Below are 26,890 nucleotides of genomic sequence, written 5' to 3' on the forward strand. Positions count from 1 at the left end.
GTCAACTACTATGATTGCTTTCATCTCTTTTGTGTCCTTCATAATTGGAAGCCCTTATTATACAATTATTTGGGGAAATGTGCTCATTGGGATTTAAAAAACCCACAAATTTTATTTGTAACCCCCACTATAACTTCTATAATAGATTCATCTTATTCATCTTATTTATATAATACTCATTTAGTAACATTTAACCTGTAATGTTAAAATGTCATAAATAAAAGATTTCTGTATTACAATCTTTGATTAATGATTTTTTATAATGTAAAAGGAAAAATTTGATATTTAACATGGATCTTGACCTCAAATAATTGTATTTTAATTTTTTATTGAAAAATCAATTTTATCATAAAACAAGGTGTGACATATCTTCAACATTTTTAATAGTCTCTGCCCTATATCAATTCATCCGTATACCTTTACTAGGTACATATTTCTTTGTGTCTACTTTCTCTGCTTGACAGTATTTCATATATATTTTCATATGTGAAAAAATATGGAACACATTTTTGTCGTTTGCAGTAACAAAGTAACACCCTACTCAGTGATATCAAAGATACCAGTGTATCTTTGCTGGTACACACAGTGTAGATCCAAATATCTTTGTAGAGGTGGGATTTTCTCTTGTGAATTACTTCCTTGGACTATATTCTTTAAAGCAGGAACACTGGATCCAAGACTATGTTCAGACTATAAACTCTCCGATTCTGTGGTCTTCATAATGGATTTTTATATAATGCTCTGTTAGAGTCTAGAATTGCCAATTTGATAGTGCACCAGTAATGTACACGAGCATCTATTCTCATAGGTTCTTTATTTGAAAATATTTTTGAGGGGGAAAGTATGAGGTAATAAACTTAATTGTCTTGATTTTGAATTTTTAAATTGTGCATGACTAAGCATTTTTCCAAGCTTTTCTTTATCCATGGGCTTCCTCCTTTTTGTGCTCCCTGGGGACGTCCCTTACCAACTGCTGGTGAAAACTCTGTATTGTGCCCCACACATAGGACCATACCTAGAACAATTGTCGGGACTATTTTCCCCAGCTAATTACATTTATTTCATCAAAATTTGGTGGATTTTCATTGTCTAGCCCTTTAAAATTTAAATAGAAAATCCTTTCATTTTTTCCACTACTTAATTGAGGCTGACTTGTAAAAAATCACTTCTATGGTTCCTTGAATTATGAAAAGTAGGAGTTCAGAATAAACTCTTTAAAAAACTGGCAAAATGTTAGTAACTAAATATGATAATATATAATTTAATACTAGTCATTTCATCAATAACACAAAACATAATATCATCTGTATCTAAATAATTAAGGTCAAGTAAATATCAGTAGTTTAAGACATTAGATTTAGTACCATGATCATTTTCTTTCTCCTATCGGAGTTTTGAGCATGTGCTTCCTTTAAACCCTGCTAGAAAAAAAAAAATCACCATTTGGGGAAAGAGATTAGAATTTATAATTTCCTTGGTTTATAAACATTTTAAAACAAACGTTTTAGACCTCTATGAGAAAAATGAATAAAGTAAATTAGAATATGTTTTATTTAAATGTAACATTATATTAAAATTTATTGATTATTTTCAGCTGGGAAGCCTTTAACAAGTAAAGAAGAAATCAAAGGGATTCCCTGGGCCTCCTGGACATGTGTGAACGGCCCAGAAGTGAGTGGGATTTGGCCAAAATACACTGATGTCACTGACATCAACTCAGTGGATGCAAATTACAACAACTCAGTACTGGTGTCTGGAGATGATTTTGGACTGGTTAAATTGTTTAAGTTTCCTTGTCTCAAGAAAGGTAAGGCCAAAAGAAATGTTTCATTAAATGGAAGATTTGATCTAGAATATACATACTGTATAATTAAGGCTTATTTTCTTGATGTCTGTTACTGCAGACTATTCATTTTATCTTTATATTTACTCTAACACTTTTCAATAGAAAGTTTGCTATCTTCTGCTTTTGACATTCTGAAACGTGGTTTTGCAAATTTAAGTCAGCATTTGTTAACAGAGATGTTACTCAACATTTCGTGATTCATAAACTTCATGTTTCATGTTTTAAACAAGTTGTATTCTATTTTACTTATATCTACATAAATATAATTTAAATTACATGTTACATTAAAATATTGTAATTAAAATTCTTTTATGTGTTACAGCTAATTGTGCTTATACATAGGAAGCAAAGCAAATCCTTATAGACATATTTAAAGTAAAATCTGAAAGTGATTGTTGTGGTGATAATACAATTTGTGGACCCCTTCTGATAGCACTAATTTTGCACACCAGACTTATGTAACTGGTGAAATTTTTTTTATTGAAGTATAATTGATATACAGTGTTGTGTTAATTTCTGCTGTACAGAAAGTGAATTAGTTATACAAATATATACACTCTTTTTAAAATTCTTTTCCATTATGGTTTATCACAGGATATCAAATATAGTTCCCTGTGCTGTATATTAGGACCTTGTTGTTTATCTGTTCTGTATATTAATAGTTTGCATCTGCTAATCCCAAACTCCCAATCCATTCCTCCCCCAACCCCCTCCCCCTTGGTAACCACAGATCTGTTCTCTGTGTGTGTGAGTCTGTTTCTGTTTGGTAGATAAGTTCATTTGTGTCATATTTTAGATTCCACATATAAGTGATATCATATGGTATTTGTCTCTTTCTGACTTAGTTCATTTAGTATGATAATCTCTAGTTGCATCCATGTTGCTGCAGATGGCATTATTTCATTCTTTTTTATGGCTGAGTAATATTCCATTGTATATATGTACCACATCTTCTTTACCCATTCATCTGTCAATGAACATTTAGGTTGCTTCCCTGTCTTGGCTTTTGTGAATAATGCTGCTTGAACATTGGGGTGCGTGTATCTTTCTGAATTGTAGTTTTGTCTGGATATATGCCCAGGAGTGGGATTGCAGGATAATACGGTAACTCTAATTTTAGTTCTTTGAGGAACCTCCATACTGTTTTCCATAGTAGCTGCACCAACAATGCATCAGGGTTTCCTTTTTTCCACACCATCTCCAGCATTTGTTATTTGTAGATTTTTTGATGATGGCCATTCTGACTGTTGCGAGGTGGTACCTCATTGTAATTTTGATTTGCATTGCTGTAATAATTAGCAATGTTGAGCATCTTTTCATGTGCCTGGTGGCCATCTGTATGTCTTCTTTGGAAAAATGTCTATTTAGATCTTCCGCCCATTTTTTGATTGAATTGTTTGTTTTGTTATTGTTGAGTTATATAAGCTGTTTGTATATTTTGGAAGTTAAGCCCTGTTGGTTGCATTATTTGTAAATATTTTCTCCTACTCTGTAGGTTCTTTTCATTTTGTTTATGGTTTCCTTTGCTGTGCAAAAGCTTATAAGTTTGATTAGGTCCCATTTGTTCATTTTTGCTTTTGGGAGACTGATAACTGGTGAAATTTTTGAGAGAGTTTGATTCAAAACAACCGTTTCTGCCCTTGCGTTTTGTCCTTTTGTTTTATTGTTGTTAAAATCTTGTCACTTCAATTTTTCTGGCACTGTTAGGTTTTGTAGAATGTGACTGAATTAATCATGTAATGACCCTGTCCTCTTCTTCCTTCAAAAGTTTAGGCAAAGCCCATACACAGGCTTTTCTGAGACTCCCTGCCTGCACCCTGAAAATCTGATCAGCAGTAGGGATATGCTGTTGCCTGAAAACCCTTTCACTTGAACGATTTTTAGAATAAGCAAGGAAAGGGATTGAAAATGTCATCAGAAAGTCACTTTCAGCTAACTGGCAGTTTTGAAGCAGTGACAATTATGGTAAAAAATTGAACGTAAAATGCATAGCAAAACCACCATCACTTCCACTTGACAAAATGACCATCAGATTAAAATGCTTGAGGCACAACATTACCTCAACATGCCTAATTCAAACTGTTCTCTTTCTCCATAATGGGTCTTTTGAGTAATAGGGCGTGTCTTGTTAAATTGAGTAATGTACTTGCAGAAGTTAAGTTAGGCAACCAGAAGGCATCTGGAAATTCAGGAATCAGAAGAAACATCATGAGGGTCAGAAGCAATACTATTGGTATCAAGTATCAGGACTTGGGAATTCAGTGAGAGTTGGTATTTCCTATGAGTCACTGAGCCTTGTAGGATAGACTTGGGTCTAGAAAATAGCAATGGAGATGTAGATCTTGGGTTAGCTTATTAGGATGGGGGAGGCAGGTAGGGAGGTACAGTGAGTAGTGCTGTTTGTCAAAATGAGATACCCTTATATGTAAAACAACCCTGAGGATGAAGGCAGCCAGGAGACATCTGAATGAACAAGGAGACATTGATAGCCAGAGTGACAGTATGGTGAGAGTAATAAAACCCACCTCAACAATCTGCAGAAGTATCCATGTCCTCATAGCAAACTGACTTGTTCTACTTTTCATGACACATTGTTTATACATCTTGCAATTTGCCTCAGAGTCATTTAGGCTCTTGGAGCCTTTTTGTGCTAAAGCTACTGGTGGAGAAGTTTATAAAGAGTGTTGCTGATGAGAATGGTAAAAGTTGGTGGAACTTGTCTCCCTATAACCAAGGTACCAGTGACAAGTATTCCCCCAACTTTTGAACCTGTAAACACCCAAATATTAGCAGGGACTGATGACTATGAGAAAGTGTGGAGACTGAGTAAACATTATAGTTTTCCATTGTGATTAGATAAAACTCACAAGTTAATTGACACATTTATGATTATGTGTACATAGTATTCTTTTGCATAATAATTAGAGATAAGTGTTCTGCAGTTAATGAAAATGACTACAGTTCATATTATTTTTACATAGCTGAACCAATTTGTTTTCCTCATTTCCTTTTGACAGTTTTGAAATCTTAAAATAATTAGGATCGATACTGATAATTTTCCCTGATGTCATTTAGAGTACATCCTGTTTTACCATCACCCCCCAGACACTGACATGAGGTAAAATCCAAAGCCTTGCTCATTGACATTTGCCATATCTTAACACCCTTGGCATCTACCCATGCTCCTAGGGGAGGCTCAAGGCCGAGGATCTCCATGTTTCACTTGTGTGCTGCCATTCCATTAATCCTTCACACACACACACACACACACACACACAATCCTTGAACAACTACCTCCTATGACAAGTGTCCTGGATACTGTAAGACTTGAGTTGCAGAAACCCTAGACCTTGGAGGGGAAAGTGCTGGCCTTCAGCAGCGCTTGGATGAGCTTGATGCAGGAACAGAAAGGTCAGTGTGTCTAGAGCATGATGAACGAGGGGAGAGCTGTGCACTCCAAGGCTGGAAGGGCAGTAGGGGCCAGGCATGAAGGGCCTTGAAGCAACTGCTAGAAACGTGGGTCTTATTCTAAGTGCAGTGGAAAACTGTTGAGGGTTTTAAATGGAAGAGTGACATGAGCAATTTAAGTTTTTAAAATACCACTTTGATATTGTGTGGGATGGAATAGAGAAGGGGAGGCTTCAAGTAGAGAGATTATTGCAAGAGCCTGGGTAAAAGATGATGTGACTTGGACAAAGGTGTCAGGAACAGACCTGAAGAGAGATGGTTGAGATTAGGAAACAGTGTCAAGGTAGAGCTGAAGGTCTTGCTGATGGATTGGGTGTGGGAATAGAGGGAAAGAGAGGAATTGAGGAAGACTCCTAAGTTTTAGGTTTGAGCAATGGGGTGGATGGTAGCACCATCTATAGAGATGGGAAAATGAGAAAGGAAAAGGTTTTGTGTGTGTGTGTGTGTTTGTTTCATGGTGGTAACAGAGTAGGAGGGGAAGGGGAAACTCCTGGTTTTTCTGTGATAAGTTTGAGGTGCCTGTTAGACATCCAAGTGGGCATAGCACACAAGCTGTCAACACTCTTGGGAGAGTTCAGGGTTGGAGATGCATGTTTGGCAGCTGAGGGAATATCAACAATATTTAAAGCCAAGGAGAAAGAATCAATAGAGAGGAGATGAAGGCTGAGGGCTGAGCCTTCCTTAGGGTCCAGAGAATAAAGGGAGGCCTTGTAGAGTCACTCATTGTCCTAAGGAAAACCTTGGAAGAGATGGATGTGGCCTTCATTTAGTCAGTAAATATTTAAGTGCTATTCTAGAGGTTGGAGATATGTCAATGAATAAAACAAGCACATGTCCCTGGAGCTCTTGTTCTACTGAGGGGACCTAGTCAATAAACAAGACAATATAAACACATCTGATGGTGAGAAGCGCTGTGATGAAAAATAAAGCAAACAATGGGAGTAAAGAGCGCTCAGGTCGGGCAGTGTAGTATTGCTGTTTTAAGTAGGATGGTCAAAGCAGGGCTCACTGATAGTTTCATTTGACTAGAAACCTGAAGGAGATAAGAGAACCAGCCATTCAGAGATGCAGGGAAAGAGCATTCCAGACTGAGGGAACACAAGTGCAAAAGCCTAGAGGCAGAAGAGGGCCTGGCATGCAAAAAGACCAGTGAGCCTAGAGTAAAGCAAGTGAGGGAGAGAAAGGAAGAATGATCAGAGAGATAAGGCCTAAATATTGATGACACTAATGCTTTTGCAGGTTCTAGTTCCAGCCTCCTAATGGTGTATGAGCTAGCTATTGCTGTAAAACAAATTCCCCTCCCTCCCAAATTTAGCAGCTTAAATCAATAATCATTTATTATCTCAGTTTTGGGGGGTCAGGAATTCAGGAGCAGCTTAGCCAGCTGATTCTAGCTCCAGGTCTCTCATGAAGCTGCAGTCATCTGAAAACTAGACTGAGGCCAAAGATCCACTTCCAAGATGCTCACTCACCTGGCTCTTGGCTGGAGGCCTCAGTTCCTTGCCATGTGAGCCTCTCCATAGGCTGCTTGGATGTCCTTATCACATGGTATCTAGAGATCCAAGAAAGAGCAAGGAGGCATCTGTACTGCCTTTTATAACCTCCTCTCGGATGTCACATACCTTCACTTTTGACATACTCTGTTTTGATTTGTATCAAATAATTTGTGGACATATTTTTTCCAGCTTTACTGAGATAAAATTGACAAATAATACTGTGTAAGTTTAAAGTATACAACATGGTGATTTCATATATGTGTATATGTTGTGAAATGATTACTACTTTAAAGTTAGTTAACATATCCATCACCTCAGTTAGTTATCCTGTGTGTGTGTGTGTGTGTGTGTGTGTGTGTGTGTGTGTGTGTGTGTGTGTAGTGAGAACATTTAAGGTCTACTCTCTTGGCAACTTTCAAATATACAATACGGTATTATTAACTACAGTCACCATGGTGTACGTTAGATCCCCAGAACTTATTCATCTTATAACTGAAAGTGTATCTTTGACCAGCATCTCCCCATTTCCCCCTAGGTCCTTGATAACTGCAAATCTACCATGTGCTTTTATGAGTTTAACTTTTTTTTAGAATTGTGGACATTTTTTAAACAATTCCAAAGAGATGGGTTAAATCATCTCTGAGGAAGGTCTAAAGGTCAGGGCAGCAAAGAATAGCCCAAGAAGATCTATAGAGATATGGGAAGAATATATATTTACTTCATAATTATTGAATTATCATCAGCCAGCATTTCCAGCTGACCAGAGTTGGAATCTGTTTGACTTTATTAAATTACCAAAACTGATTTAGGAAACTCTTTGAAATGGGCATGGTTGCTTTTGAGACTCAAGTCCTTCCTTTCCCCTTCTGTGGCAGCATTCCCCCTGTCTTTTTTGGAAGCCTTGATATAATGAAACCTCACCTGGTCAGAACATGCTCTCAGGGAAGGGACATGTGGCAGTCATTTTCGCCTACATATAAATTTAAATCATTACCTCTCCAGTGGGTATTTAAATTTTAAACATGTGATAGTTGAAGAGATGGCCTTTTCCCCCGTTAAAGAGATTTTGCTTAGAGGGGCTGTAATAGGTAGAAGTATTTCTGAAGGAGGGATGGTGTGCTTGTTTGCCCCAGAAATCTCTCATAGTCTTTGGGGTCCTAGGCCTCCACATGAGAAGATGGATCTTGCTTATTTCCATGAGTGCCTTTATGCTGCTATCTACTCACCATACACTGGAGACTTTGCTGCAGTTATTCAACCACAAATATAAGTTCACATAGCTTTTCTGTTGCATTCACTACCTGGGGATGGTGTTTACTGAGTAAAGCAGTCAATTTAAGAGAAAAAAATTCATTCTCCCAACTCTACATCTACATGACCCAAACAACAATTTTACTCCCCCCGCCCCACCACAGAAGTATTTTCCATTTCCCAGTTAAAGGATTGCCTGTTGCATCTTGTATTTAAATAAGAATGTGTAAGATATTCATTCTTTAGCATTTATTTTCAGAATCAGTGAAGCAGTAGGTGTTATTTGGAACAGGTTCAGATGTGTCTTTAGACACAGGGCTTAAATTTTAAGACCCAGTTTTAGCTTAATCCATACTGGAATGATTGAGATATCTTTTGGAGCATTTGATTATTTGTTATTATATATAAGATTGAATTTATATTTTCTAATACATTTAAAGCTTTTACTTCTCAACATGAATAGAATGTAATTGTTTAACCAACAAATTCTGTTTTTTGCACAGCTAATCTTCTCCTCAAAAATATCTTTTCAGGAGCCAAATTTAGAAAGTATGTGGGTCATTCTGCACATGTCACAAACGTCCGCTGGTCTCATGACTTTCAGTGGGTATTAAGCACAGGAGGGGCTGACCACTCGGTTTTCCAGTGGAGATTTATTCCAGAAGGTGTCAGCAATGGCCTGCTGGAAACAGCACCCCAGGGTAAAACCAGTAATAATTTTTCAACATCTATTTATTTTTCAATAAAAATTTCAAAGAATGGTCTAACATCTCTTCTGAAGGTAAAGCGTTAAAGCTGTTTTGAAAAATTCATTCCTACAATAAATTTAACATTAAAAAAAAAGAACAGAAAAACTTTTGAGATAGGGGCCAATTGAGTATGGGTCAGTTGGATAATTTCCTTCAAAGGATTTTGCTTATACCAAATGCAAGTTGAAGGTCTAAGGTTTACATGAAGAATTAACTTTTGAGAATAACCCAAACAGATACATCTCAGCCTCCTTAGGACGATTCTAACAGGTGGTGGGTCTGCTGGGTCAGGTGACAAGGTAACATTTGGAATAGAAGTTGCCTCCTGAACGGCATTCAGAGAATGGTCCACAATCAGGGCCACTGTGTTCCAGTTCAATGGATGTGTATAGTCCTTTAATTTACTGTGATGTTGGCAGGAATGATCATGTAATATGTGAAGAGATGTTCTTATTGGGAGGGGTTCTGCAGCAATTTTGACCATGGCAATTACCAGCATGGGTGGGCATGTTAACAGGCTAATGAGGGTCTTTACTGAACTGAGTGGTTGGATCTCCTTCTGTCCCAGCCTTCTCCTTGGGAAAACCTAGCCCCCCACCCCCTTTTTTTCCCTTTCAAAGCAAGATTTAAAACCCAAAGATCTGTTATCTAATAGAAGTGTGGAAATAGTGGGGGGAGTTATCCTAGTCTGGTAATACTCCTGAAAAGGGGGTTAGAGGTATGGTGAACTTAACAAAAAGATGAAAAAAAAAAAGATGTTTTAAGAATCTACAACAAATGAAAACTATGGTGTAGTTATTTTTATTGACCTCAATAGGAGAGAAAAAAATTTTAAATAAAAGTTTTAGTCATTTAGAGTCTCAGAATTTCTGCTTGTTTCTCACGGGGTGTTTCTGCAGAAGGTGGCTCCGATTCCTATAGTGAAGAATCTGATTCGGATTTATCTGATGTGCCGGAGTTGGACTCTGATATTGAGCAAGAAACTCAAATCAATTATGATCGCCAGGTCAGTAAACAGGGAGCCTCATGACAAATGCCTTATAACCCCAAATCTCGATCTCACTGAATTTGGACATTGCACTAAAATTGGTTAGTGCTTAGGCAGAAGAAAATCAAGAAAAGAATTAGGAAAATTGCCTACTTCTTATCTTTAAGTACAGATTTGAAATAAGGCATTTACTGTATCAGTAAAAAATTTTTAAGTAGAGGTAGTAGCAAATTTTCAAAATGGAACCCATGACAGTTTGGGTTTTCTGCCTTCCTAGCAGCTAAAACTTTAAAATATTTTTTACAGAAAAATGTGCAAGTGAGTTACAAGATTTTTCATTTTCTTAGCAGATCATTAAAGCATGTGTTTTCTTTATAGAATAGGTATCCCTGGAGGCATGGTAGTTTGCAAATGAGCTGTTGTCCTCATTTCTCTCTTAACTTATGGAGACCGTTATCCATTTAATTAAAGTAGAAGCCCAAATACAATGCACATTATCCTTCCAGTCAGAAATCATCTTTAGTAGAAAAGTTGGACAATTACAACCAAATTTTTTGAAAATAGACACTTAATTTTAGCACTAAATTGTGTGTATTAAAGCACGTAATCCTTCATTAGAATCTGGACAGGTATCACCTTCTTAATGGTGATAACCCTAGGGGTTCTATTTTCTTCCTTGTCATTTAACAGAGGTATGTGAAGCAGATTCCATACGTGAACATTTCAGATTTCAGACACAGCAACCGTCAGTGTTGCCCCATGGAAACTTACCACATAGGCCTATGGCAGCTGCCATGTATCAAGTGTCTCTATGGGGCCACATCCTGTGCTTTACATATACCGAATCCAACCCCACAGTAACCCCTGAGAGGCTGAGTACTTTGCCCACATCCACATTGCCTGTAGTGGATCTGGGCTTCTCTCCAAAGCATGCATTGTATGTGCTACTTGGCTTTGCCTCTACGTAAACTCTGAATGTACAGCTTTTCAGATGATGACTTTTTTTCCCAACCCATAATTGTCACTCACTGATTCAGTATTTGAAAAATTAGATTAGTACAAAAGTAGTCCAACTGATTGTTTAGGTTAACTTCAGGACTAAATCGGTTTGACTGTGTATTGGTACAAAATATTATGCTATAAAACTACTAAATATAAAGATTTGAAAGGAAATTATTAATATCATGCAAATATTATACCCTAATATCAAGGGGAAATGGAATTTAAGCAAAATAAACATACAATTTAGGGAAAAAAGAAATACAATTTTTTTAATTGGGATGTTTCTATTTGATAAAAATAGTGCTAGTAAAAGAATGAAAAGGGATGGCTCAAGTGAAATTCATGCCTAGGATTTATATATTCTCCCTGATACCTTACTTTCTAAAGTTTTCACCTAGATTATTTAATTCATGTTGTCTATATTTGATTCCTGAGTTGTTCCTGAGCAGGGAGTCTGTTCTACAGATGGGACTTTGAGGCCCACAGAGGTTATGAGACTTGTTCAAATAAGCAGTAGAAATGCCAAGACTAGAATTCAGTTCTCTAAAGTAGTTGATGAGCTGATGAAAGCATCATGAATTCAGATGAATAATTATCATTAGATTTTAAAAGCTTAGTTCACTGCATCTGTAATAGACAAGGCAGTAGTGAGATATCTCCTGACTTACGTTTTTTTTAAACGATTTTTGGTCAAATCCTAAATATGAACTTCATTATAATATTTTCATGATTTCTTGTAATATAGTTTGATTGAATGAAAACTTTCCTATATGAAGATGAGAAATTATGAATTGTATTTCATTTAAATGTGTTAAATTTATATCTCTTGATAGTAGGGCATAAATACATGATAGACAAAATTTTAGCTACATGATTTTATCTACATTTAAATTATCGAGAATGTTCTCTCAGTCAGCAGCACATTTTAGGTCCTAGGTTAGACCAAAAGCTTTGCTCTGTATCCCAGAGTCTGATCTGAAAGATTCATGAGGTCATGAAAGAAGGATAATTCCAAAGAGTGATCACCATGATTCATGTGGCCCACATTTTACACATTTCTGAATCATCAAGAGATTTCTTGCCTTAGAAGAAATTATAACAAAATATTTAAATTATATTTTATTGATAATTTTATTTAATAATTTCCTTTCTTATTTATCAGAAAAGTAATATATTTTCTGGATATAAATTGATTTAGAAACATAATAGCAAAATTTTTTAAAAAATTCTTTTAAATCCCAATGATTTAAAAGATATTTCAATTTAGTTTTGTTCATTAGAAAAAAGTTAAATTCAATCTCATGTCTTAATGTTCTCAATTTTGTTTGTCCTTTCAAAGAACCAACTCTTAGTTTTGTTAATCTTTTCTATTGTTTTCCTATTCTCTATTTCATGTATTTCTGCGCTAATCTCTAATACTTCCTTTCTTCTGCTAACTTTGGACTTAGTGTCCAACTAGTGTCCAAACTAAGTCCAAACTTTTTTTTCTAGTTCCTTGAGGTATAATATTAAGTTCTTTATCTGAGATCTTTCTTTTTCCTTAATGTATATGTTTATTAGCTACAAAATTTCCCCTGAGAAATGCTTTTGCTGTATCCTGTAAGTTCTGGTATGTTGCATTTCCATTTTCATTTGTGTCAAGATTTTTTAAAATTTCCTTTTTGATTTCTTCTTTGATCCATTAGTTGTTGAGGAGTGTGTTGATTTCTGCATATTTGTGACTTTCCCAGCTTTCTTCCTGTTACTTATTTCTAGTTTCATACTATAGTGGTCAGAAAATATACTTGATATAATTTCAATCTTCTTAAATTTATTGAGCCTTGTTTTGTGGTCTAACATGATCTGTCCTAGAAAATGTTCCTTGTGTGTTTGAGAATAATGTATGTTCTGCTGCTGATAGATGAAATGTTCTGTATTTGTTAGGATATTTGGTCTGTAGTATTGTTCAAATCTGCTGTTTCATTATTGATTCTCTGTCTGGATGATCAATCCATTGTTGGGAGTGGGGTTTTACAGTTCCCAACTATTATTGTATTGATATTTATTTCTTCTTTTAGTTGTTAATATATGCTTTGTATATTTAGATGCTCTGATGTCGGGTGCATAAATATTTACCATTGTTATATCTTCTTGATGAGTTGACCCCTATATAATGCTCTTCTTGGTCTCTTGTGACCATTTTTAGCTTCTTATGTTTTCAAAAACTTGAGTTCCTGCAATTAAAGATTTCCTGAGAATGTCAAGACATTAATATATTTGAAACCTGAGGAATCTCTAACCAAATGTTTCTTTTATGCTTGAAGGTTTACAAGGAAGATCTACCTCAGCTAAAGCAACAAAGTAAAGAGAAAAACCATGCAGTGTCCTTCCTCAAACGAGAAAAGGCTCCTGAGGACAGCTTGAAACTCCAGTTCATACATGGGTGGGTGGCCTGTCACCAGCCTTATCACCTTGTCATCCTTCTTCTCAGTGCTACCCCAGTTCAGGCTGGCTCTTCTCTCCAGTGTGCACTTACCTGCGGTTAATATTTTAACCACGACTCTCTGTCCAGTTTTCTCAGTGTTCTATGACCATCTCAGTGTGTGTATCTAGATTTTTCACACTTCATGTACTTTCGTGTTGCATGTGTTACTGCCACTCATTGTTATTTCATTTCATTCTCTCCATCTCTGCTTCCTTTATCCCATAACTCCTGCTCTATTCAGCTGGCTTTCCCAGGACAGTATTTCCTTCAAATACTTTTGTTCACGTGTACCCAAATAATTTTGAATTTTGAAAATCATGTACAACCTTCCACACTTTAAGTTGACATCTAAGATTTTTCAACCTAAGCTTAAATGGTTGTGAAGAATATATCTTGTGTTTTATAAATACTCACATTATTTATTTAGATGGCTCCAGTGGAACCCAAATGCCATAGATATTTGATTCCCATTATCATCAATATAACAAATACATGAACTCATATTTCTATTCCACTTCTCCCACAGAATTTTACCCTAATATAATATTTTTATGCTTGTAAGTCTTTTATTGATTACCCTGTCATAACTTCAACAAGGAAAAAATATATCTATATTTTCAATTTAAATTTAATTCCCTGTGACCATAAGTCTCTAACTCTGTGCTGTCTGGTACGATATCTACTTGTAGCCAATGATCACTTGAAATGTGGCTGGTCTAAACGTGCTGTATGTGGAAAATGCACACCAGAGTTTGAAGACTTAGCGTGAAAAAGAAATTTACCTCATTAAAATGTTTTATATTGATTACATGTGGACATGATAATATTTTGGACATAATGGGTTAAATGTTCTTAAGATAAGTTTCATCTGTTCCTTTTTTTTTTAATGTGACAATTAGAAAATTTTTCAATTACCTTGTGACTCACATAATAGTTCTGTTGGACAGTGCTACTCTAAGCATTAACAATTTTTTTCTGGATTTAATTATTGTTATAACTATTAGTAATAAATAGCTGGGCAAATCAACATAAATATAGTACAAATTCTGATAGTTATTAAGCAAATAATTTTATTGGAAAAATTCTTTTAATAAGATAGAATTTTTTTAATGAGTTCAGATATATGTGCATATATATTTCTTATTGCTAGAGGGTAACAGTTTAGCATTGAATCTATTCCAGTTTTTCACTTTTTAATGTAAGCACTAAGAAAGGTTATTCATATCTAGCTACTTAAGTAGATGAGAATAGAGACAGTTTTATCACAGCAATGGTGATCAATTCTTTAAACTCCTCTTTGTTATAGGCCAAAAATATGTCGTGATTTTGATATGTCACACAAAAATGTAGTTTAATGATCCATCAGCTAACAATTCAGTTAAATCACTGTTCAAATTTGTTAAAAGCAAAGATTGGAAGTCACTTGACTTGCAAAAGGATTTCTTACCCAGTTGTTAGAGTTATTCACTTTCAACATCCATCCACACTTGTATTCGTTTTGGTGTCCCTGGAAGGTTTGACATTCCAGGGTAATATACCATAGTAAGATTCCCGATGGATGAGAGGAATGACTTCCTAAATTGGGAGGAAGGCGATTAGGAAAGGGGAGGTGGGAAAGGGAAACCAGTACCTCATCACAGGTGTGTTCCCAGACTAGTCAGTTTTAAGAGAAAGCACATATAGCACCTGAGGATCTGGAAATAGATTCTGTTAAAATTATCAGTGTCCATTTGCCCCTTAGAAAGTCATCACATGCCCTCAGAGGTCCTCATACCCCCATTGAAGATCACTGTCCTAGGCAGCTGTGGAGACACCTGGGTTCTGCTTGTCCTTGTCCATATTAACATGTTAACTTTATCTTCTCACAACTTCTGCTCTGTTCATTCACTGTGTGTTCAACTACTGTGCATTTCTTGGACCTGTGCTTCAGCTATAGAGGCTACGATTGTAGAAACAATCTGTTCTACACACAATCTGGAGAAGTGGTCTATCACATTGCTGCAGTTGCTGTCGTGTACAATAGGCAACAACATTCCCAGAGGCTGTACCTGGGACACGATGATGACATTCTCAGCCTGATCATCCATCCAGTGAAGGACTATGTGGCCACTGGGCAGGTATATATCTTTCCTGTAAGATGGGAGTTTAGCCAAAGAGAGAGAGGATTTAATTTTGAATTCAGTTTACATATGAGAAATTCAAGAAATACTTGGTAGAAATAAACATAAGGCAGGAAGCTGAAAGTGCAGTGAATGCTGGATCATTTCATGATGGTGGGAGAGTCAACCAATACATTCCGGCACTTTTGGAAAGACTTTGAGGGATTCTTATCCTAACATGATGAGATCTATGAATAGGATTAGGTAAAACTAGAGTATTGTAAATTCCATGAAGTCTTAATATATTTTCCTCATTACTGTTTACCCAGAACTTAGTATATCCTAGGTACTCAATAAATGTTTATTGAATGAACCATCTTTAAATACTACTATAACATCCAGTGTATAGTTATTTTTGTAAAACTTAAAGTCATATGAACTTTGGCTAGTTTATTATATTTTAACCTTCAAAAAAACTAAACTTTATATGAACCATTTTGGAATGCCAAACTTTGGATTGAGTCTATAATTGAAAAGCTGCTCAAAATAGAGCCCTGTGGTCAATCATTTTGTGTGGAAAAGGAGGGGGGATAGAAGTAAACTCAGTAAACAGAGAATCTGTTAAACTCAGATTTATTGTCTTGCTGGTAAAGCAATAATATTGTCAACAGTATTTTCAGTGTTGTGCTCTTTTCTACCAATATATAGATTACATTTTTGTTCAGTTTTATCATGGGCTTTTAACTGTAGGTAATACTTCACCTGATCCTCAACATCTAAGTGGCAAATTCCAAGAAAAACTACTGGTATGAGGGTCAAAGATTAACATGAGACAACGAACTATTTCTGAGACTTGACATACAGGAGGTAGAAGTGTTTGAACAGGGTTTATAGCCTGATGTTCATGAGATCCATGGATGAAACTGAGGGCCTGACGGGAGTCAACCCCAAGAAATGTGCATTTGGGGGGAGAAGAGTTCGTAGCTCTTATATTTGTAAAAGGATTACAGTCCTCCAAAATGGAAGAGCCATTAATTGAAACACTGGTTTGCTGCTCCTCCAACTGCAAATTAGACCATCTATTCTGACATTAAGTTTTATAAGTAATTGATCACTACTTTGCCTTTTCATTCTTTCCTGCCCCCTCCCCCTTTATTGTCTTTCTTAGAAACAGAAGATGCTTGATTCATAGGTGTTTAATAGTCTTCCTGTGAAAGAAAAAACAGAGATTGGTTCTTTACATAAACCCCTGAGGAGCTACCACACTCTATACTGTAATTGGGAGGCAGACCAGTATGCCAGTAGCCACTCCAGGGGTAACTGGGCCTCCACAGGCCAGTGTAGGAGTTGGCCAGACTCTGCTCATTTATGTGCGTAGCTTTATGTCCCATTTTCCCTTTTAGAGTCATCATACCCAAAAGGTTTTTTCCCCCTATGCATTATAAGTGAGGAAAACCACTTTAGTATTACAGTTTTCTCTGTTGTTGGGAATTGGTATGATAGAAGCTTGTGTCCCCTTGAGGAGAAGCCACCTTAATGACAGAGAGTTAAGCCATGAAACTTTCATTTCCCAGGGGGAGAAGTAGGGCCAGGCCTTCTTGAGGTGGGTAAATAATTGAGGTGGATAAAAGAACTCTCAGGATAGTGCCATGAAAACATACAGCTGAGTGGAATCATGTGTGGAGTTGAGAAGGCAGAAGGGAAGGGTAGAACTAACTGACAAAAACAAAGCACAGTGGATGTTTGAACTAGAGTTTTAAATATCCCTTAACTGGGAGCCATGTACCAGGTTAGATTCTGCTGGCACCCACCTTGATGCCAGAATAAGACCCTTAGACCCTGTGCCTCAGTTTCCTCATCTGGAAAACAGTGGAGTTGGACCAGATGATTTCCCAGGGTCTTCCTGCTCTCCAAATGTGTGGGTTTTGATTTCTGAGTGGCACTTGACTCTAAGGAACAAAATCATTCTTATTATAATTTATAATTAGTTAATAACACTCATCCTGTAATTTCAGGTTGGGAGAGATGCTGCTATTCATGTATGGGACACGCAGACTCTAAAATGTTTGTCACTGTTGAAAGGACAACATCAGAGAGGAGTGTGTGCGCTCGATTTTTCAGGTAAGCACCAGTTTGCCACTGGAGTCATTGACAGATGCTTCCATATTTACTTTGGGTTTGTTTTTTTTAAAAAAAATCCTTTTATTTAGTTTAGTCCTGCTTGTAAGGAGGTAAGCCCTTCGTCTGTCAGCTACCCAGTCTTAGACTGGAAATCAGATGTGTGAATATGATCACACCTCCTTTCCTCATCTTCCTCATTTTCTCTCTCCCAACTCATTACCCAGAGCTCACACTGTGTTCTGCATTTGCTTGAGAGACTTGAAATCCAGAGCAGCTGTTACCATTGAAAGACTTAGTTGCAAATGTCTGGCAGTGACTCAGAACATCAGTTTCATCTCTCCAAATAAGTGGGAACACACCACCTGTGATTTAAAATGTAAAGAACTAGAGCGAAGGGTGCAAATTCTCTGCAAAGGTCCACTTTACAACACTGGTGTTTTGGAAATAAAATTGCATATTGAAAAACTAGAACTGAAGTTTCCATCTCCTTAATTTAAAATTTTAACACTGTGCTGTTAAAAAAATACTAACTTATAAATATAATTTTCTTTAGAATAAAAGCATTTCTTTATGCTAGAATTGAAGAATGAGGGCCTATCGCAAAAGGTGTTTTTAACCTAGAAATTTTTAATAACCCCAATGTAGATATTAGATCTGTAGAAAAAATTTCTAAACTTTCTACAGAAAACTGATTCTGTAATTTCCTTTTTCTAAATTCCATTCAAATGTTTAATATGTGCCATGTGTATAATATTGGTTGTTAAATTCCATTTCACAACCCCAGTCTCTCTCTTATGTACCTCCCTCTCTACTCTCCTTGTTCAGGCCCGAACTTCCTCTCGTCTGTGCATGGTGGTTATGCTGGTCTCTGATTCCATCCCCACTTTGTCCAATCCATCCTGCCCATTTCTGGAGTCTTCTGAAAGTGCAATTACATTGCTACCACATGGACTCCCCTTGGTTGACTGACTCAGGGCTGAGCCCGTGGTTGGACATTCATGGCCTTCTATGATCTGGCCTCAACCTTCCTCTGCAGTGTTTTCACCCACTAACCCACTCATGCTCCTTTCCATCTACCTAACTGTAGAACCTAAATGCACTCCTGTCCTTCTTTTTGCCTGTGTTCCTTTGCTCATGCTGTTCCCATGTGTCTGTTCAAGTCCAACCATCCTTTAAGACCAAGCTGAAAGTTTTCTCTTCCATTCTTCCAGGGAGAAATGTCCTGTCCCTTCTTCTGTATCCCTTAGGCCATTTGTTGTCATTGCTCTTGTGGTACCTGTTAGAGTCTATGTGGTTCAGTAGTTATGTGTCTTAGCAGCTCCTATGCCCTTCTCAGACAGTAAACTACTCATCTAACCCATCTCTCTGTTCCCCACTGCACATGCTGTAGAGACACAGAAGCTACTCCAAAAACGTGAATGAAGTTTTGCTTAATGCACTTTGTCTTGCCTTTCACTACTGCTACTAGAACTTCACATTGTAAACCATCTTTGGATGAAAGTTATCTTTATTCTCTGACCAATCACATGGTGCAGATTTGTGTGAGTGTGTCACACGCTTATTCTCATATGCTGTAAACTACTATACAAATCTGAGTTGTTATATCACTTTTAGAAGTTATTCAATACTTTGGTTATTGAATTAGTAAAAATCAAAGCTAAATTGTTCATACTGTACACTGGTGGGCATGTGAGGTACATAGGCATGAGGAGCATGGAAGAGAGAATTACTTGGCTACCACCTGCCAGTTGAAGGCCCAGATAATGCACCTGATAAACGGTGAATACAGAGTCCTAAACTTCCAGGAGTTTGATGTACATACAACTTTCATAAGTGTACCATGTATCCTTGATAAAGCAGTAAAATCTAAAATGAAACTATAATTTGAGTTCAAATAAGATTCTATTCCAAAGATGTGAATGGATTTCTGCTTTTTTTTTTAATAGTTCTACCTGATGGCTGAACTGTGTTCTTTTCCTAAATTAACTTGCTAGTGGATACACGTGTATACGTAATATAAAAATTATATTAATAAGTATGTTCTAGAAGAGTGGTAAGATACCCATTAAATAAAATAATAAAACCTAAATGTGTACTAGATTATGGAGACTCTCATATTCATATTGTCAGCAACTTTGCAAATTAACTCAAAAATTCTAGTAGACAATTTGGCACTGTTTAACAAAAGCTATAATTCAAAATGACAAGTATGTGGACCATGTGTATTTCATACACATTTCTATGTGTCAAGTTAAGAAAAAGTAGAACTCAAAATATCTACTCACTGATTTCAACTGAAATGTGTGTATATGTATTAATGTATAAACAATGGCAGGAAATTTAGAATACTAGAAATAGAATTCAATAATCATCAGATTATTTTTTCTAGAGAATTGATTAAATTTTTGGTTTTTAAATTTAGGAAAATCAGAAGAACCAACTCATGCTGAATACCTTTAGAGAAGAGATTAGAGGAATGTTGATCAAAAACATTGATTATGAGGCAAGTTAGTAGCAATAAGCTGGTACCCAGTAACTGGATCTCTGCATTTCTGAGAGCTTACGTCTCTTCTGGGCTTAGTAGTTTTATAAAAGGAAGATCGAGAAGTTAGCTGCAATTAGAAATTTTCTCCTCATAAGGCAGCCCCTTACGTCATTGCCCGGGATAGAGGAACCAGGCACTCTGGAAGAGGCTGAGAAGCTGATTCTGTCACTGCTTCTAATTCCCATTTTGGGCAAATAAAGAAATGCCCAGATATAAAATATTTTCTGCATAAAAAGGATATTTCAGTTTTAACAATACATTCTCTATTCCCCAGATAATAGTCACTAAGGAAGCGCCCATTTATGCAGTAAATATGGTTTTTTTTTTTGCGGTACGCGGGCCTCTCACTGCTGTGGCCTCTCCCGTTGCGGAGCACAGGCTCCGGACGCACAGGCTCAGCCGCTCCGCGGCACGCGGGATCTTCCTGGACCGGGGCACGAACGTTTGTCCCCTGCATCGGTAGGCAGACTCTCAACCACTGCGCCACCAGGGAAGTCCTGAATGTGGTATTTTTGATTGTGGAAAATTATATTTTTGTCTCAGAGTTGAAATACGATGTTAATTTATAAATGGCAGGAAAGAAGCTAGGTGATAGTTTGAGAAAGCGCTACCATTAAGGACTATTCAGGAAGTAAGGAAGTATGTACTGTATTTGATCCATCACCATGTATGGTTACATGCAAATGAACTGTGGTCGATTGATCTTTGTGGTCTCTATGGCCCTACTGAAGGTGTGACCTGAAGCCTCTTTGGTTTAATTTATATTGATAGTAGTACCTTGTGTTATAATTATATAGCTTTAGTCTTAAACAGATGCCTGCACCACTTTGTAGGCCAAGAATGAAGATCCAAAGAGTTTGGTTGTATGGCTGTGTTAAAAGTCAGACAGTGGCAGATCCAGAGCAAGGACCTAGGTCTCCTGGCTCTCAGTCCCGTGAGAAAGCCACCAGGCCTGGGGCCGTCAGCTGGTGGAAGCTGTGCCGGCTGTGCTCTCCCTCTCAGTCCTCCTGCCCTTTCCTGCCCCTGCCCGCCACCAGGGCTGGTGTGAACTTTTAGCATGAGAGTCGTACCTGAACCACTCATTTTGCCCCACTACTTCCTCACTCCTTCTACCCGATGGCCAGTGCCTCCAGCTGCCTCCACCCCCACTCTCCAGTGTAAATGTGGTGTGGGCATGGTGGTGCATAGAGGCTGCCACGTGGAACAGTGCCCTCGTGAAAAGAGACCCCTCTCCTAGAACAGCCCTGAGTCAAACACTTTCATGAGCAGGAGTATCCCTTCTTGTTGGATACTTGCAGTGAAGTGAGGAGTTAGTTCAAGGCAAAATGCTGAGAGAGAAGATGATTTAGGTTTCCCAGTTTAACCATGTAAACAGGACACCGACATTGGTTATTACCTAGCTGGTGGCCCCATCTGAGTGCCTCAGCGTATCTCCACACCCACCTGTCTCTTACATGTCAGCTCATCTTGAGGGGTGTTGTGGAGACTTACCGATAATAGAAAGAAATTAGAGAAAGAGATTGTCATAGAAATACAAAGCAGGCAAATGATGGAAAACTAGACAGCAGATAAGCAGTTATACCTAGGAATTTAGATTAATCTTGCCACTCTTCCAAAGCAAACAAAAAAGATGACATTTTTAATCAAAAACATTTCTAACAACATAACCCATACCTCTAAATTATGTCAACTAGAAGGAATGAATTTATATTGTGTCACTTAATTGAGCAACTTGTGTATTTATTTTCACTGTCCAGGGAAAACGAATCTGTCTTTGCTTCTGTACTTGCAGTCAGGAAAGTGCTTCCACATGAACAGAAAACCAATTAGAAAGAGAAAGGTTCAGATATAAATATTTTCTAGCCTAAATATCATCCTCATATTTTTAAAAACCTTCATTGAATAATACTGATTTCCACAAGGGCACATCTAAGACTAGTGTGATTTCATTGTGTCAGTTCCAAAAACCTATGCATTTTTTATGAGCCCTGAATACAGGACCAACTTGTAATTGTCTGAGTAAAATATTTCTCTTTCTAATTTGCCCTTTACTGTTGACATTAAGCTCCTTAGAATTATTTCTGGACTATGTCACAAAATATCCATAATTAATACATACTGTGAATGGAAAGATTTGAAAGGACATTACCTAAACCCTAAAAATATGGTTGAAAATCAGAAACTCCAACTAAATGGTCAAGGAACAATGGATTTTCAAAGCTCAGATCAAGCCTCTGTGAGGGGAAATAAAAACTCAGAAAAAATTAAAGTAGCCAATTATATCTCCAAACTGTGTGGTATGTAGAAATTGCCCACACCTGCAGAATTCAAGAAAAAGTCACCATCCTAAAGAAGAGCTATGGTTGTTGAGGCACCTCTAGATTTGTTCTGCTGCTTCATTGCTACTCATAGTCACAAACTGGGGTAGAAAGGTGGTATAACTGGGAAGACAAGCTGATGGGGCCTTGCAGAAATTCCAATAAAAAGAAGCAAAAAAAAAAAAAAATCAACTTACCCTGAGGACTTCTTCAAAAGACGTAAAATGTAAACAAAAAAACCTATCATTTAAAATGTGTGGATGTTTGCATTCTAAGAAAGACATACTAATATAGCTACACAGGTTACAAAAGAAAACAAAATGTAGAATTAAGAAATGCAAAAAAAAGACACTGAATATCTGTGCAGTGTTTTTGATTAAAATTTTTATATAACAGAATATTCCCATTCCCTCTGTACCATCCGTAGGCATATTCCATTTTTATCTCCCTCATCCTCCTGATGTCACCAGTATCATCAGAATTCATTGAAAACCATCTCAGTGCGAGGATCATGTTGGAAATGTGATACAAGTACTGTAAGTCTTAAATAAGAGTTTAGGATCTAAAAAGGGAGAGAGAACTCTCTAATAAAAATAAAATCACCAAATACAGAGACATGCTAATATGGAAATATAACCAGGCCACACCAAGAGGTACAGGAAAAGTAATGTTGCTGGTGATGAATTGGAAGTCATCAACCAGTCCCTTCTCCCAAATGCATGAAAAGACATGGGGCACAGTTTAAAGCCTGGTAACATTTAAGCATAAGGACATATAGTGATTGAGAAGACACATTTGTTTATAGTACTCACCTGGTGGTGATTTAGGGCTTTGGCAAAGTGTTAATGTCTTCACCTACTGTAGTCTAGGAGCTTGAAAGGGTTAATGTAACTTTCAAATCCTTGCCTCATACTTGGTGGTAGTAGAGAATTGGGGAGGATTTGGTTTGTTAAGCCAGGCTCTTACTCTCCTTTTTCCTCCAGAAAAGGAGCAGACTACCGTTCCCAGTTGGCCAGGGGAGGGTCTCTGGAACAAGTAAGGGCACCCAAGGGTTGGGCATTAGTTAACCAGCATTTGAGGAGGGTCACCAGATATAGCAAATAAAAATACAGGAGGCCCAATTAAATTTGAATTTCAGATAAGCAACGAATAATTTCTTAGTACAAGTATGTCCCATGCAATATAACATTGCAAGGACATACTTGTACTAAGAAATTATTCGTTGCTTATCTGAAATTCCAATTTGACTAGGCTCCTTCATTTTCCCTGGCAACCCTAATTTGGCATCTACCCCAGGGCTGTCTTTGAAAATACCAGTTGAAACCCTGAGTGGGCTGTGGAGAAACGGTTTATCACATACTCATGTTTCTTTACCCTAAGGCCATTGGCTGTGTGTCACCAGAAAATACACCCTAATAAACTGAGCCTTGGTGAGCTTGGTCTCCTAGCCCACTCCAGACTAGGGAGGAACTGCTGACCTGAGATGCTTCTCCTGTGAAGCTTTGTGAGGAGGCAGCAAAGGAAAGACTTACTGACTGTACCTCTTCTTCTGTCTTGAAATGAGAAAGCAAATTAACTATTTTGATTTCAAATTCAATTACATATCATATATATATATTTTATTTTGGAAAACAACCTGTCCGAATTATAGTAATTATTGATAGTATTATAAATAATATTTAATACTAAGGGAAAATGTTCATCATATGACAAGTAAAAAAATATGTAATAGTATGTTCACTATGATCCTGGTTTTGTCTTTTCAAAGCACGTTTAGGTAGAGAAACTGATAGGATGTATATCAGATGTAGGCCTAGAAATTTGGATGATTTTTAAATTTCGTTTGTCCGTATCTTCTAAATGTCCTACAACAAGCATATTACATTTGAAATAGGGAAACTAAGACATTAAGATTTTTTTAAAATTATAAAATCATCTTTTGAAAGAATTTTCCAAGTTAGTTTCTATAATGCTCTTATTTTGGAGGGTTGAACAGAACCAGTTTTTTTTTTTTTTAGAGCACAATAGACTGGGTCACAAAGTTAAATGGCTCTTCTAGTAAATGTCATGAGATTTGTCTGACACAAAATAGACAAGGTTTTGGTGACTTACCTGAGAAGCTCCCCCCAGCCCTGTGTCTCAGATTGGAATGTTGGGTCAGCGATTTGATTCAGCAACCAGTTATTATACATTGAGAACCTCCACTATTAGTAGTTATGCATTTCATTTAGTGAGGTCCCCTTAGTGTATTATTCTCCTAACATATTTGAGCCTAAATAATATTCTTAAGATCGATTTCTTGTTCTTCTTTACAGTATATAAAATGTTGTGGTTTTTCATTGAGAAATGAGTCATTTGACATTTGTGTTGTTTTCATACAGCCGATGGAAAATGTCTGGTGTCGGTTGGTTTAGACGATTTTCACAGTATTGTATTTTGGGACTGGAAAAAGGGAGAAAAGATAGCCACCACCAGGTAAGAAGCTGCCGAGGTATTAACGGCATCCTGCCAATGATCACACTGCAGTAAAAGTTAATAGTTTGCATTTTCTGGTAAGATTTCATCTTCAAACTCAGATGAGGTTCACATAGAAAGCTTAACACCGAAGTATAAACATACTGTAATATTTCATGGTGACAAACCTGACATAGAGGAATTAATGTTTGTTTCAGGCAATTGGAAAATTCTGAAATCCTTTCCAGAGAGTTATTCATCACTTTGCTTTTAGTAATGTATGCATTCTCTATATCAAAGCTTCTTCCCAGCAGTAGGAAAGCAGCTTTCCTCAGACTTGTGCCTTGCCCCTTGTTTTTCCACTATCTTAGCATCTAGTGAAGGACTGTCAATGTCACTGGAGTCAGAAGTTCCACTTGTCATGAGGCTGCAGCATGCAGGAAAGGAGGCCTGGCGTGTGCACCTGCCACTCACTTTCAAAGCAGGCAAATTGTTGCCCTAATCTCCCCATCTTATAAATAGACCTTCCAAGACCACCTGCTATTTATAGGCCACCTGTCCTCCCTTGCCCCAGCCTGCCTCCCTGCTGAATCAGCCCTAAGTCTGAACACTGCTTTCCACTCCTGCTTACATTGGTCTTAGCTGTTTGCCCGGCCATAGTCAGAGGTCAAAATAGTTGGCCACCAAGGCCCAGCAATACAATTTGTTGCCCAAGGCATGTTATCAGTTTACCTCTCTACTGGTTCTTCCCTGCATAAACCAAATTCCTTTTTATCTGGCACCATTTTTAAGTTAATGCCTTTGAACCCCAATATTCACTTTTTAAGTTGATATTTTAAATTATATAGGAAAAAAGTGTTTTTTGGCAATTTGATTTAATGAATGAAGACCTATAGATTGCTGGAGACTCAGAGGGGGAGCAAATGGAATCTTGAGGACTCCAGCTGACCATCTTAGGAGAGAAAGAGGAGCTTTTCTGATGACTGCTACTGAGGTGGACTTCTTGGCAGCAAATGACAGCTCATAAATCCGCCTACCCGAGCGGTTTTTCTTTTGCTCTATCTAGTATTCCTCACGGTTATATCACTTCCCGCTAATACTCAGATTCAGCTTCTAATCGCAAGTCCGCTTTCCTCCTAGATTAATGTACTGAATTTTACTTTAATATTTCTGATAACATATTATCTGCATTACAGATAATCTCAGGCAAAGCACATGTCTGCATTTCAAAAGCAACAGAAACGCAATTTTCCTGCTAGAAAACCCTCTGCAAATGTGGGTAGCTCACCTGTTACATATCAGAAACAGTAATAGAAATGGAAGAAAGAAATATTTATTAATATTTTAGAAGTATATATTTGATATGTTTGGTAGTATTACTTCTATTTAATTAACACAAAGCGACTTAACACCATTATGTTAATAATACAGTTTATTTTTAGGATTGTTCCCAAGCCATATGTCACATTCCCCTAATGGGACACCTGCAGAGTTGTCTTCAGAGACCAGTTCTGCAATTGTAACATTCACCATTGCTCTATCCAAAGAGTATCAGAGATTGTTAAAGTTCTTTGGATGAATACTAGATTTTTAAATAATAAATAAATAATATTTACACAATATTATCTATCATAAATATTTATGTAAATAAGTAACCAAACAAATTAAAATTCTATTTATGGCCCGAGATTAAGGTGCTTAAGTAGATAGAAACTTTAAAAACAGGGGCATGAAAGAAGTGACAAAGAAAAAGGAGTAATACTTTACCAGTGGGACCTTCCTGTCTTCCGGGAGTCAGTGTAGCTCCTCCAAGGGTCTAATTTACTCTCAGAAGATGGCTGATTCAGTGACACCCCTCACTCTGCACTTCTGTGTCTCAATCATGGCCTGCATCGCCACTAGCAAGGCTTAACAACAAACCCGCTTCCCGCAGGTCATGTGGTTCTGGCAGGTAATGTTCTGCAGTAGCACCCATCACCCAGGATGTGAGATTTCCCCATGGAGGGAGGGTCACAGTCAATGGCTGTGATGGCATCACCGGCAGTACCGCTGCTGCCCAAGGCTAACGGGGACCCCCTGCACTCAAAAG

At 37.3% G+C, this 26,890-nt stretch overlaps 1 protein-coding gene across 5 annotated transcripts in view; it reads left to right on the forward strand.

Moving 5' to 3' along the window:
- The window catches only part of EML6 (EMAP like 6), a 377,195-nt gene that overhangs the window by 255,817 nt on the left and 94,488 nt on the right, over positions 1 to 26,890 (forward strand). For all 5 annotated transcript variants that reach the window (XM_082641845.1, XM_082641844.1, XM_082641847.1 and 2 more), the window contains 7 exons: positions 1,595 to 1,807; positions 8,595 to 8,762; positions 9,710 to 9,816; positions 13,104 to 13,222; positions 15,195 to 15,381; positions 17,379 to 17,484; positions 24,729 to 24,822. In XM_082641845.1, the coding sequence (XP_082497971.1) occupies positions 1,595 to 1,807; positions 8,595 to 8,762; positions 9,710 to 9,816; positions 13,104 to 13,222; positions 15,195 to 15,381; positions 17,379 to 17,484; positions 24,729 to 24,822 (994 nt within the window). The remainder of the gene's footprint in view (positions 1 to 1,594; positions 1,808 to 8,594; positions 8,763 to 9,709; positions 9,817 to 13,103; positions 13,223 to 15,194; positions 15,382 to 17,378; positions 17,485 to 24,728; positions 24,823 to 26,890) is intronic.

This window comes from Mesoplodon mirus, assembly GCF_964341445.2.
Source record: "Mesoplodon mirus genome assembly, chromosome: 14".
Taxonomy (NCBI): Eukaryota; Metazoa; Chordata; class Mammalia; order Artiodactyla; family Ziphiidae; genus Mesoplodon; species Mesoplodon mirus.